Genomic DNA, 12,747 nt, shown 5'->3' with positions numbered 1-12,747 from the left:
CTTGTAAAAATTAAACGAGATGATGATGATGGAAGTGCTTAGGACAGCTCTCCAGCACCCCTCCTTCAACTGTGAGAGCTGTGAGGCAGACAGAAAACCAGCAAGTGCTTCCCCACGTCCCTCCTCGGAGGACTAAAATGACCCTTTAAAACCAGAGAGGGCTTTGAAGTTGTCTGCTTGTGCAAAGGACCTAGCCCCCTCTTCTTTTTCAGAACGTTAACTGTCATTCACTATTTCGTGCCCATCTTAAGTCATCTGGCAGGAACAGCTTCATGGGCCAGGCCCCAAGACCTCACCACTGAAACTCAGAAATGATGTCAACAGCTCACTGCCATCAGGTCTCCTTGTCACCGTCTCATCTGACATATGCCTGGCACAAAGGTACGGGGATTCCGCAAGTTCAGTAGTGAGGAGACATTTTATAGATGGGGGGACAGAGCTAGCTAGAGGGGTAATTTATGAAGTATTGGCACCACATCCCTTTGCAAGATTGAAAGAAAAGAGGGCTTCCAAATTCTCCAGTCCACAGGGATGGGGCATGTGGTGAGATGTTGGGATGTTCAAAATAGTACCCCCAAAAAGAGTATTTGGTCCAGCCCCTGCCCTCAGGGTGGTGCAGTCAGAACCACCCAGACCCCGGAGTTCCATCACCCAGTCATGCTGTGACATGTATAGATGGCAAACCCAAGAGCACCCTGGAGCTAAACACGGTGCCCACCTGTCCCCCATGAAAATGCCCAACTTGCTCACATGCCCACACTGGACAGTAATACTTGGGCCTCCTCTTGTCAACACACTGGGCACTGAAGACCACTGTTCTGTCCCCTTGACAGTCCTGCTCGCATGGCATCCGTAGCCCACGGAAGGCAGCGAATGCAACACTCTTTGCGGAGGGGTCTGTGAGTTACTTCATCAGAATTGGGTTTCCCCCACATGCTGGCTGGCTGCACAATTCTGGGGGGAATGGCCTAAGACAACTTAAGAGTTCAAGAACCCCTGCCTGTCAGCAGGGATTAATGCTAGCATCAAAAACATTTTGGTTAATGTCATCTTTTTAAGTGTTTAACTGAGGGCCACTGAGTTTCGGTGGATTCATCAACAATGAATCTGGCTCATGAACACATTTGCAGGACTGTTCTCAGGGAGGGAGTGCAAAGCTTTCATAAGAGGCTCAAAATAGGTACAGTGAAGGACATCAACACACCATCAGTCATGCTTGTCTGCTGAAAGCACTGTTATCTCGGGGTCAACCAGCACCCACAGGCCCTCTCCACTCCTGGCCCCTGTCAGCCTGACTTTTATCTGGTTTCACCAAGGAGGACCCCTCCAACTGTTCTAAGCACGCATTTGATACCGTTTTCAGGCTGTTCTGGCTCTTCTTTTTTTTTTTTTTAAAGATTTATTTATTTATTTATTTATTTATTTATTTATACAAGCACTGGGTACAGTCAGAAGCGCGGGAGGGTGAGAGAATTCACCAGAGCCAGAGCGGGAGCAGAGCAGGCAGAAGGACCGAAGTACACTGCTGAGGGGAGCAGCGGGCGGCAGGAGAGGTCTGCACGCCATGTGGGACCCTCACCCGGCAGCCGGGGATCGAACCAGTGCTGCAGAGGCTGCGGGCAGCTTCGCAACCCAGCACTCAACCGCTGCGCCACCGGGGAGGCCCTGTTCTGGCTCTTCTTGAGGGGGCAGAGTTAGAGAATGGTCCTTACCTGGCACCTAAGGGGCTCTGGAATGTGGGGCTCAGATGGTTCCAGTTCTCTCTGCAGGGTATGTGGTGATGAAAAGATGGTGCCCACAACCTACAAACTCTGGTCGAAAACTACTGACAGGCCACTGCCCTTCACAAGAGCTGGCGGGATAGCAGATGGGTGAGTCCATTTTCTTTTTTTGAAATGACTAAAATTATGCTTAATAATCTATTCATGGAGTTAGGGGACCAGGTTTCTAACTGCCTCTACCACCTATGTGCCTCATTTCCTCACCTGTGCAAAAGGCTGGGCCAGTGATTTCTAGAACATGTCTTAGTGCTCTCACAGAGGGCAAAGGAAATGATGAAGGGAATCAAATGTAACAGACCGAGGGGCAGCTCTTGGCCTCTTTTCCTTCAGTTTCAATTCAATGTAAGCAGCTCCCTTTCACCTCTCATTTATTAGGGTTCCAAATAAGAATTCTCTCCAATGAAGTATACTTGGGGGAGCTTATTTTTCTTGGGGTGTGGGTTATGAGGACAAAATTAGCATAGTAACTGAGCATTCCTATGAGCCCCACACACACCATCTCCTTTCTCCACTGCCCTCCCCCAAGCACGCAGACAGCAGCCGAGTATAGAGGAAAGCATGTGGGTGGTTAAACCAGATGAAACCAGGCTTGAATTCAAGCTCTGCCCAATCTGGGCTGAGTGACCTTCGGTAAGTCACCTCTCTGCTTATCACTTCAGATTCCTTCCCTGAAAATGTTCTCTTCACAGGGTCATCATTAAGATTATTTTTTAAAAAAGGATAGGAGTATTTGAGGCAAACTAGACATTCAAACATCACCCTTCTACCTAAAAAAAAATACCTGTTGATTGGGCCCATGTCCAACTCCTGAGGCTTCTCCCCCCAGCGAACTATCACTCAAAGCCTTCTCCACTCCACAGCTGGTGCCAGGAGCCATCTTTTTCTACTGCCCAGATCATACCTTTCTCCTGAACTGCACTTCCCTCAGGGAGAAGCCAGATAGTCTTGGGGAGATGGCCCATAGTAGGCTAGGAAGTGGGGAGATGGGTGGTAGGTATCTCAAGACTTTCCCAAATGTTCCTGCTAATAGCTTAAGGCTTTTCTGTGGGGCTGTGGTGACCTCTAGTGGCACGAGGACCACACTGCCGCCACTGAGTACTAGCCCAGCGCCCACTCCCTGGGTTCCCTGGGCTCCTTGAGAGCCAGCCTCACAGACTAGGTTTTAATCCAGTACTATCTGCAACTCAGTAGGACAATTCAGTTCAATTCCTACTACTTGCCAGGCCCTAGCCTAGATGCCAGAAACACAGTCATGAGAAGTCCAAGTACCTGGCCTTATGGCTCCCAAATTCCACCCCATACAGCTGGGCCAGACATAAATGTCCAATTCAAGTCTTTATTGACAATTTCACCTGGGGGCCACCAGTGCTAACCAGTGGAAGGTTGGGGGGGGGGGCACCTTCAAGCATATCAAGGACCCCCAAGCACCTCCTCAGAAGAGAGAATAAATCTAATTACAGAAATTACATGGTGGTTGGGAGGGGTAGAAGAAGGGGCACAGTATATACAGAGAATTAAGAGGATGTTGGAGGAGGTTCTTTGCAACAAAGCATAGAGGGAACAGGGCGGTCAGCCACTGATCTGGACCCCCTCGGCCTCAGCCAGAGGGTAGATCTCAATTGCTTCTACTAAAGGCAGGGCCTCCACTGCAGTCTCCATCACAGCCAGGCCAACGGCTGCCTCTGCCTCTGCCAGCTGCTGCCGCACAGCTGCCTGGTGCTGCTGTTGGTGGGTCTTACGGTGCTTCCAGAGGTTGGAGAAGGAGCGGTAGCTCTTGCCACAGTCGGAGCAGGAGTAAGGCCGTTCACCCGTGTGAATGCGACGATGTTCTGCCAGGCGCATGGAGATGGCAAAGGCCTTGCCACACACTTCACAGGCAAAGGGTCGCTCACCTGTGTGCAGGCGGCGGTGGTCCTTCAGGTGGGTGCTCTGCCGGAAGGCCTTGCCACAGTCTGGACATGGATACGGCCGCTCGCCTGTGTGGATGCGCCGATGTACCTGCAGCGATGTCTCTGTGCTGAACAGCTTTTTGCATTCACTGCACTCCAGGCCTCGGCGGCGGGGTGAGGCAGCAGGGGCCGTACCTCCCAGGGTCGTGGGGGAGGTAACAGGTGAGCGCGTAGCCCGGGGGGCCCGAGGGGCGGGGGGCTCCTTAGCCAGGACCTCTCCAGGTCCAGCAGCTGCGTGGGCCGCCTCGTGCGCCTGCAGCCGAGCAGCTGAGCCCACCTTCTTGCCACAGGTTCCACACTCAAAGCGCCGTGGGGCCTGGGCAGCGGCTGCTGCACAGCGGTGCTCACGGAGTCGCAGTGAGGAAGGGAAGGCAGCCCCGCAGGATGTGCAGCGGTGGGGCTGGCGCCCAGCGTGGGCCACAAGCTGGTGCACCTCCAGCAGCCGGCGCAGCAAGAAGGAGCGGGGGCACTCGCGACACTTGTAGGGGTACTCACCCGTGTGGTGGTAGCGGTGCATGAGCAGGCGGTACGGGCGGTGAAAACGCACCCCACACTCCTGGCAGCGGTAGGGGAAGTGCTGGGCGTGCACCAGGCGGTGTTGCCTCAGCGTGGAGCTCTGTGTGAATGCCTTGCCGCAGTCCCCGCATCGGTAGGGCCGCTCCCCTGTGTGCGTGAGCCGGTGCCGGGCCAGGTTGGCAGGTGAGTTGAAGGGCTTGGAGCAGTCTGGGCAGGGGAAGGGCCGCTCGCCCGTGTGTGTGCGCAGGTGGTTACGAACATGAGACTTCTTCTTGAACATCTTGCCGCAAATGCTACACTTATGGCGCCGTTCCAGGCGGTGTACAAAGCGTTGGTGCCGGGTCAGCTGCAATGCCTTGCCAAATTCACGGCTGCACAGGAGGCAGCGGTACGTGCCAGGGGCAGTGGGCCCAGCTGGGCTTTCCTCGGATGTGGGGGGCTCTGAGGCCTCTGGCTCTCCAGTCTCTGCCGGCGTTGGCTCAGGGAAACCAATGACAGGCTCCTCTGGTGGGACAGGTGTTGTGGGCAGAGGGACACCGCCTGCCCCATGGGTACGCCGGTGATAAAGGAACTTGGTGAGGTTGACAAAGGTCTTACCACATGGACACGAATGCAGAGGATTCGGGGTGTGAGCTCGCCGGTGGGCCAGGAGCAGGGCCTCTGTACTGAAGGCCAGGCCGCAGTCCACACAAAGGAAGTGAGACTCGCTGCTGTGGTCTCCAAGGTGCTGGTCCAGACTGGAAGGGCTGGGGAAGACACGACTGCACAGGGGGCACTTAAAGACGCCCTCCCGGTGGCTCCGCAGGTGCTGCTGTAGCTGGTGAGGCGAGAGAAAGAGCTGGTCACAGGCCGAGCAAAACAACTCCTGGGTGGCAGCTCCGCCAGGTTCTCCACTATTGTTCCTCCGGGTCTTGCGGCCCCGGCGATCACGCCCGATGGCTTCACCGTTGCGCAGCTCATAGCTGTGGTCTGAGGATGGCAGGGGGTCGGGCTGAGACACAGGCACCTCAGCCAGCGGTGGGGTCAGGGTCTCAGGTTGCAAGGCAGGCTCCTCAGACTCTGGGGCCGGAGCAGGGAAGTGGGTGGCCTGGTGCTCCAGGAAGTCGGCTGGCAGCTGGAAGAGCTGGGAGCACTCGGAGCACTTATAGAGGAGCAGCTCCACTTCAGTCACCACCTCAGTGGCGGTGGCAGCGGCAGGGGGGACAGCTGCCCCTTCCCCATCCTCTTCTGCCTTGCGGTATGAATGTTCCACAGCCACCAGGGCCTGGCCCACAGGGGATCCTAGGACCACTGGGGATCCCAGGACCACTGGGGGGGAAGGCTTGGTGGGAGTGGCCCGGAGGTGTGTCTGCCGGTGGTTCAGCCAGAGCTCCTGACTGGCAAAGAGAGCCTTGCAATCCACACACTCATAGTGGATGGTACTGGAGCTCAGGGCGGGGGCCTTGGGTGGCGGCTCAGCTGGCACTGCCTCCTGGGGTGCCATCATCTTCAGGTGTAGCTCCTGGTGCTCCAGGAGCTGGGTGGGTGACATCAGGAGCTGCCCGCACACCAGGCACTGGTACTGGCTCTCCTGTACTAGGGTCTGGTAGAGTCCGGTGCCGGAAGTTGTTTCTGTGGCCACAGTGACGCCAGGGTCAGCCACGCCCACCAGCTCAAAATGCTGCTGGGGCACGTGGGAGTTCTGGTGCATAAGAACCTCCTCCAGGGAGCCGTAGAGCTGGTTGCACTCAGAGCAGACATAGCGGTGCTCAATGTACAGGACCGTCTCCTCCGACTCCTCAGTCATGGCGGCGGCCAGGCCCTGGGCTGGGACAGGGGAGTGGTGGGGACAAAGCACAGCTCAGTCACTGCTTCCTCAGTCATTCCCAGGAAAAATTCTTTCCCTTTGTCATGCCCCCCCCAACCTTAGATCTGTTTCCCCCTCTAACTCCTTGCTTCCACTTCTCCATTCCAGCCCCCCTCCCCAGTAATTCCTCCTCTCAACTCCCCTCAACACACAAAAGCACCAAGCACAAAACCTTCCCAGCAGTCCCTTCCCAGGAAATCTACCCAAGTCTCACTTCCAGTCAACTTGCACCAAACTCCACCCACCAGATCCCAGTAACCTCCCAATCCCTCATCTCACAGCAGGCTGCAGGCCCTACTCCTCCATCGCATAGAAGCCTGGGCCATCTTCTCTAGAGACATCCTCCTTACTGGTTCAATACCCCATTTTGGACTCCCAGGTACCCAGGAGGGTTCTTACTCAGGCCCTAAACCCTCAGCTTCTCCCAGACCCACTCTTCTCTCCCTCTGGTGCCCAGATTCATGCCCCACATGCCTTCCCCCAACCAACTTTCCTCACATTAGCCTAACCCACTTTCACACCCAGACGTTCTCCACCTTAACCACTTCCCACTGATAGCCAGATCCCTCTCTGCAAATTACTTAACTCCCACTACAAATGGAGGCCCCCTCCCACAACCCTAACTCCTTATCTGGAACACCCAGACCCATCTCTACAAATCATCCTTTCCTTACAAACTCACCTGCCCTAACCCATTCCAGAGGTACTCAGACCCCCTCCATATCAACTTAATTCCTATCCTTGGCAAAAAAGATCCTGAACACCCAAGGATTCCCAGACTACCCTTCACGTTGGCTTAAACTCCTTTCACACAAACCCCTCCTACTGCCTAATTCCCTTCTAGGGTCACCCAGATCTCTTACACAGATCTACACCCACGCCCCAGGCCGAGGGCAACCAGATCCCTCTCACCAGGCTTAACCTGTGGATACCCAGACCCCCAACTGCATCTAACGTCTCATTCTCACTCCAGTCAGACTCAGATCCCCTTTCACCTTAGCACACAGATCTCTCACCACCTTTAACACCCTCCAGGGATACCCGATACCCACTCTTCACGACCCAATTCCCTATACCTTCCGAAAAAACTACCTCCCCCCAGCCTAGTCCAGAGCCACCAACACCCTTTTCACAGGACCCTCCTTTGCAGAAGGACCCCACCCACCCATTCTAAGGGTGCCTCCCGCTTTGGCTTAACTTTTCACGTTAATCTAACTCCACGCCTCACACCTGGACGTCTCCCTCAGCTCCCAATCTCCCTTCAAGGGATCGCCACTTGCTAATTTTTCACGCCGAGACCCTTCTCACTTATTCTCTCCCGGCATAACTCGACTTTCTCTTCACGTTAACTTCGTCGCCTCTTTGCTCATGGCCCTCACCCCCTCCCGGGCACCCGGCCTTCGGCCCAGAACCGTCCCACGCCCCAAGCCCTCAGCCCCGCAGCCTCGGAGACCCTCCGGGGGGCAGCTCCAAAGCCTCCCTCCGCACCCCGATCCCCCGCAGCCCCCAGCCCGAGCCCCGCCCCTCCTCACTCAGCCCTTCACACGCAGCAGCCCCGGCCCCACGCGCAGCCCCGGCCGGCCCTCCAACCCCCACCCCGGCCGCCGCGCGCCCGAGCCGTTGTACCGCTCCGCCCTGCGCGCGCCCTCGCCCCGGCCCACAGTGCGCAGGCGGGGTGGCGAGCAGGCCGCGCGGGCAGGGCGGGAGCGGGCCTCCGCGCGCCCGCCCGCACTCACCCGCCTCCGCTGTCTCGCAGGCCCCGGCCCCGGGCCGGGCCCGGGCGGCCGCTCCCCTCGCGCGGCCACCCTAGCGCTGCGCCCTCTCTAGATCCCGCGGGCCCCTCTCGCCTGCTCCGCAGCCTCGCTCTCGCCCCCAATCGCCCTCAGCAACGCCCCGCCCACCTTCCTCCGCCTTACCACCGCCAGACAGCCCAACGCGCCCAATCATCGCCCCGCTGGCCCCTGCGACTCAGCCAATAGGCGCTCATGTCTCCGAGACTCGGGCCAATGGTATGCAGCGTCGGCATCCCTCCGCAGCGCCTCGCCAATCCTCTAGCGAGGTTCCCTCGCCGGCCCGCCCTCGGTGGCTAGTGCCCGCCCCTTAGGCCCGGAGGAGGCCGCTCCCCCGCCTCTTGGCCGGCTCCGCCCGACGGCTCAGGGGAGGGCGGCGCGCTGACGTCTGGCGGCGGAACGGGGCGGTGACCGCCATCTTGGGGGCTACGGGCGTCAGGCGCGTCGGGGTCGCGGGGCAAGTCGGGGAGGTGGAGGCCCGCGACCCGGGAGGGCGGGGCATGGAGGTGCAGGGGCCGCCGAGGAGCCGAAGGAGAAAGTGACGCACCCGTCAGCGCGAAGGGGCGAGGGGGGACGGCAGCCTCGGTCACCCGGAGGAAAGGGGGGAATCGAGGTTCCAGTGGGGAGACATAACGGCGGCGAGAAGGGGAGCGACAGCGAGGGGCACTGGAGGAAGTGGGGGGAGAAATGTCAGGCGAGGAGCGAGAGGCTCGGAGGGAAGGAGGAAAACCTGAAAGATAGGGGAGGAAATGGAAAACGGAGGGAGAAAAAGAAAAAGCCGGCACCGGCAGTTGCATTCGTGGAACAGGGAGTGAGAGAGAGAGAGAGAGAGAGAGAGAGAGAGAGAGTGTGTGTGTGTGTGTGTGTGTGAGAGTATGTGTGTGTCTCGGGGTGGGGGTGTCGAAGTGTTAGGCGGGTGAGGACCCACAGTCAGGCACCCCGTTTTGTATCGGGGTTGCTCTACAACAGAAGGACAACGAGGGCGAGACCTGAGGGAAGTGACCCCCTAGCGGATGAACTGTAGTCTGCTTCTTTGCAGGGCACCTTTATTTCTTCCAAGCTGACCGCCCCCATAGCTCTGGGGAGGTGGCCTCCCCTTGGGCTCCTGGGGCCTCAGGCCATTCCCACGCACTCTGGCCCTCAGGACCTTGGGAGTGAGCAGGTGTTTCCAGAGCTACTCCCTGAACCCGGGAAGAGGGCACCTGTGAGAGGTTCACCTACTCTTAACTGCCCCCTCCCCATTTTTCAGATGAGTAAACTGAGTCTCAGGAGAGCCATTTACCTACCTGAGGCCAGCTGCTATTAGGGAACCCCAAGAAGAGGATGACCTAGACCCCTGGGGTGGAGAGAGACATACTTCTGATGAGAAGATATTAAGTCGTGGGGACAGAATGTATAGCACGGTGACTATGGTCAATCGTGTGGCATATTTCAGTGTGTTGAGAGTACATCTTGCAAGTTCTCTTCATCAAAAAAAATAATGGAGTCTACCTTTATGGAGGCATGGCACCTACACTTCCTGTGATCATTTTGCAATGTGTACAAACACCAAATTATGTTTATGCCAGAAACTAATGTATGCCAGTTATACTTCAGTTATAATTTTTTTCAAAGATTGATTTATTGATGCATACAAGAACGGGCTTACAGGCCAGAGGTGTGGGGGGCTGAGAGGATTCACCAAGACAGAGCAGGGAACAGAACAGGCAGATCTACTGAAATACACTGCTGAGGGGAACAGTGGGCTAGTCAGGGGAGGTCTGCTGCGCCATCTGGGTTGCTCCCTGGCCAGTGTTCGAACTTGTCCTGCAGTGGGTACGGAAATAGCTTCATAGTTTGTGTGTTAACTCCTTGCGCCACCAGTGAGGCCCAGTTACAATTTTTTTTAAAGATTTATGCATACAAGAACTGGGGTGCAGGCCACAGGTGTGGGGGGTGAGAGGATTCACTAGAGACAAAGTGGAGAGCAGAACAAGCGGATCTACTGAAATACACTGCTAAGGGGAGCAACAGGTGAGACAGGAAAGGTCTGCTGCGCCTGCGCCGTGTGGGCCAGCTCCCTCTCTGGGAATTGAACTCAGGCATTGAACTTGTGCTACAGTGGCTTTGGATAGCTTCACAGTGCTGTGCTTAACCCCTTGTGCCACCAGGGAGGCCCCTCAGTTAAAATTTTTTAATTAAAAAAAAAAGTCTTAGGTCTGATGCTTAAGTCATCACTTTTGCTATGTCCTTCCATTAGTTTCTGACGGGTTAGGGAGGCGGTGGTCCTAATTTTCCACTGGATGAAACTCCCTAACCCCAGATGCATGTAGTTAAACCAGGCTGCCTAGATTGGACTCCTGGCTCTGCTACTTTCTGGCTGTTGCCATGGGTTAGTCAGCCCCCTTGTGCCTCAGTTTCCTCATCTGTGAAATGGAGCTAGTAGCCCCTGCCTCTTACAGTGGGTGTAGGCACGGAGTAAAAGCTGTATATGAGTTATTTTTACTGGGAACTCAAGGAGCATAGTAATAATAGCTAACAGGAACGTGTTAGGATGAGCGAAGCATCGCACTCAGTGCTTTCCAAGTATTCAGCTTAATCCTCTAAGCAGCCCTAGGAGGGAGGCACTAGTCTCACTGTGCAAAAAAAAAAAAAAACCAAAACCACAAACACACAACTGAGACCCAGAGAAGTTAGGTAACGAGTAACAAGTCCATTAGAAGAGTCAGAGCCAGGATTCCAACTCACTATTAACTCCAAGGTCTATACTCATGGCCTCCAGGCTCTACTGCCTGGCCAGCGGCATGTCCCCTGGTCCAGGTCACATGTCACGTGGATAAATGCTAGAAGTAGGGGAAAGAAATTGGTGGAAATTAGTGAACTCTAAAGCTGGGACCAGTGTGCTCTGAAGCCCTCAGAGTGAATCACCCGGGACAGGACTCAGGCATTTGACAGTCTCCAGACCCCTGGGCAGGTTCTCACTCCTGCTGAACTGTTTTTTTTTTTTTTTACACCACCCCACCCCCCACCGCCCCCTTGAAAATACCTGGGTCTGGCTTGCTTTGTCAGGGGCCTTTCAGCTCAGACTTTCTGCTTGGACTTCCCCATTTACCTGGATTAGCTTGTCTTCAGATGATACCAGAGTAAGCTGCGGCTAAAACCAGTCCGGGAGTGGAGCAGGAGTACGGCTGCTGGGACAGATTAGGTTTAGAGAGGGCAGGCATTCTGGGGTCCCGCACAAGCGCAGACCTAGAGGCAGGGCTTTCAGGCCTAGCTGAAGCTTAGAGTGAGTGTTGGGTCACATATGTTGCCCAAGTAAGGTGAGGAGGTACGTGCAAAATTAGTGGCCCCTCAGGATGAGCTGGATGGGTGGAGACCCCTGGAGGTGCCCCACATGCCAGCCACAGAGGACTTCCCCCTGCCAGGCCAGGGTGAGAGTTGCCACGTGCCACGTGTGTGTGCGAGGCATGCGGTCACATGCGCTGGGGGCTGCACGTGAGTGTGGCAGCGTCTCCTCCCCATCACGAGCATTTGGGGGTGGTGGTGAGTCACAGGCTCAGCCTTCAGCGCCAACTGTCATGTTCCTTCCCCCCAAATTTCACCCCCCACCCAGCCTTGCACCACCCACCCCCACTTCAAGATCTGTGTCGCTTTGCTTCAGTCTTCCATCCCCCTGCCCTGCTCAGCTCCCTCCCAGAGGCTGCAGAGCTGCCCCTGGGAGTCTCCCACTTGTGCTGGCTCTGCCCTCCAGCTCTCTGCCCTTGTGGCTTCCCCTCTCTGCTGATTCTCAGTTGGGATGCTCTCCTCTCCACCCACTCATTTTTGTGGGTCCCAAGAATTACTCTTTGCCTTGTGGAGAATTCCTGTACTCACCATCCCTTCACCTCCATAGGGGCTGCTTCTATTTCTGGGGGCATACTCTTGTCTTCATGGGTCAGCTGCTCCTGCCTCAGTGGGCCTCCTGTCTCCAAGAGCTACATCATTGCCTTTGTGAGTTTCCTGGTGTCTGCAGGCCTCCCCCTCCACACCCACCCCCATTTCTGTGACCTTCTCCCACTCTTCTGGGCCCTCCTCCCTGTCTCTCTGATATGCATTCTTATTCGGTTCTATAGGCCTCTCTTGTGCATGGCCTTCTCTTGTCAAGTTACCATGGACCACTCTGCCTGAGAAGTGCTTTCCATGCCCATATTCCCAGGGGCCTCTGGCCTTTCTGACCTTTCTGTGGCCTCTCCCCATCTTCCCAGGGGCTCTCTGTGTCCACAAGCTGCTCCCTGTCCCCATCTCCTTGGGGTGCTGGGAGTGGGGGCATTAGGGGGGCTGTGTCCATGAGCTGCCCTCCTCTGCAAGGTCCTTGGCATGTCTCAGTGGGATGCTCGTTTTTCTCCCCACTTTCTCTGGTGTCCTTGTGGGGTTTGTGGACCTTGGCCCACCTCAATGTGTCTCCATGACCGGCTTTCTGTTTCTCTGCATTTTTCTTCATCTCTGTCACCCTCACCTCCCAGCTGTTTGGCCTTTCCCCAGGTCTCCCAGCCTCTTGTCTCCATGGGCTCTTGTGCCCACGGGCTGCCAGGCAGGGCGGTGGCACGGTGTGGCGGAGGGGGTGGCCCGGGGTGGGGGGGTGTTGGTCCGTCCAATGCAGCGCCTTCCCCTCATCAGCATTCTCTTCGCGGGCCCCCCAGCCCCAACCAATACGGGCTCCCCCTCCCCCGACTCCCCTCCCTCTTCTCTCTCCGCCTGCCTCCCTCCCTTCCTCCAGCCCGCCCTCCTCCCTGCCTCCCTCCCTCAGCTCTCTCCCCCCGCCCCCCGCGCTCCAGGACCCAGCGCGGGCGGCGGGCAGGCAGGCGGGCGGGCGGGCAGGCAGGCAGGCGGCGGCGGCGGCGGCCTCA

At 56.7% G+C, this 12,747-nt stretch overlaps 2 protein-coding genes across 6 annotated transcripts in view; one reads left to right on the top strand and one right to left on the bottom strand.

The window, feature by feature from the left end:
- Positions 1–3,105: 3,105 nt before the first annotated feature.
- Positions 3,106–7,960, bottom strand: ZNF574 (zinc finger protein 574). 5 transcript variants are annotated; one of them, XM_037516665.2, is made up of 2 exons: positions 7,829–7,960; positions 3,106–6,052 (listed from the first exon to the last, which is right to left on the bottom strand). In XM_037516665.2, exon 2 carries the CDS (start codon positions 6,030–6,032, stop codon positions 3,351–3,353), a length of 2,682 nt encoding a protein of 893 aa, XP_037372562.1. In that variant the 5' UTR covers positions 6,033–6,052; positions 7,829–7,960; the 3' UTR covers positions 3,106–3,350. The 5 variants fall into 5 exon arrangements, with proteins under 5 accessions (XP_037372562.1, XP_037372564.1, XP_037372563.1 ...); XM_037516667.2 differs by lacking the exon at positions 7,829–7,960 and adding an exon at positions 7,719–7,726; XM_037516666.2 differs by lacking the exon at positions 7,829–7,960 and adding an exon at positions 7,625–7,642.
- Positions 7,961–11,761: 3,801 nt separating this feature from the next.
- Positions 11,762–12,747, top strand: part of GRIK5 (glutamate ionotropic receptor kainate type subunit 5) — a 50,601-nt gene continuing 49,615 nt past the window's right edge. Inside the window, 1 exon segment of the mRNA XM_037516663.2 lies at positions 11,762–11,851. The gene's annotated coding sequence lies outside the window, so the exon portion shown is untranslated.

The sequence above is a fragment of the Talpa occidentalis genome, unplaced genomic scaffold (genome assembly GCF_014898055.3).
Source record: "Talpa occidentalis isolate TD23 unplaced genomic scaffold, MPIMG_talOcc4v2.1 talOcc4.17, whole genome shotgun sequence".
Classification (NCBI taxonomy): domain Eukaryota; kingdom Metazoa; phylum Chordata; class Mammalia; order Eulipotyphla; family Talpidae; genus Talpa; species Talpa occidentalis.
The sequence above is the reverse complement of the archived record's forward strand: the minus strand, read 5'-3'. Positions and strand labels throughout refer to the sequence as shown.

Bases quoted from the DNA above. Each gene is read 5' to 3' on its own strand.
- ZNF574 (XM_037516665.2), bottom strand. From the start codon at position 6,032: ATGACTGAGGAGTCGGAGGAGACGGTCCTGTACATTGAGCACCGCTAT.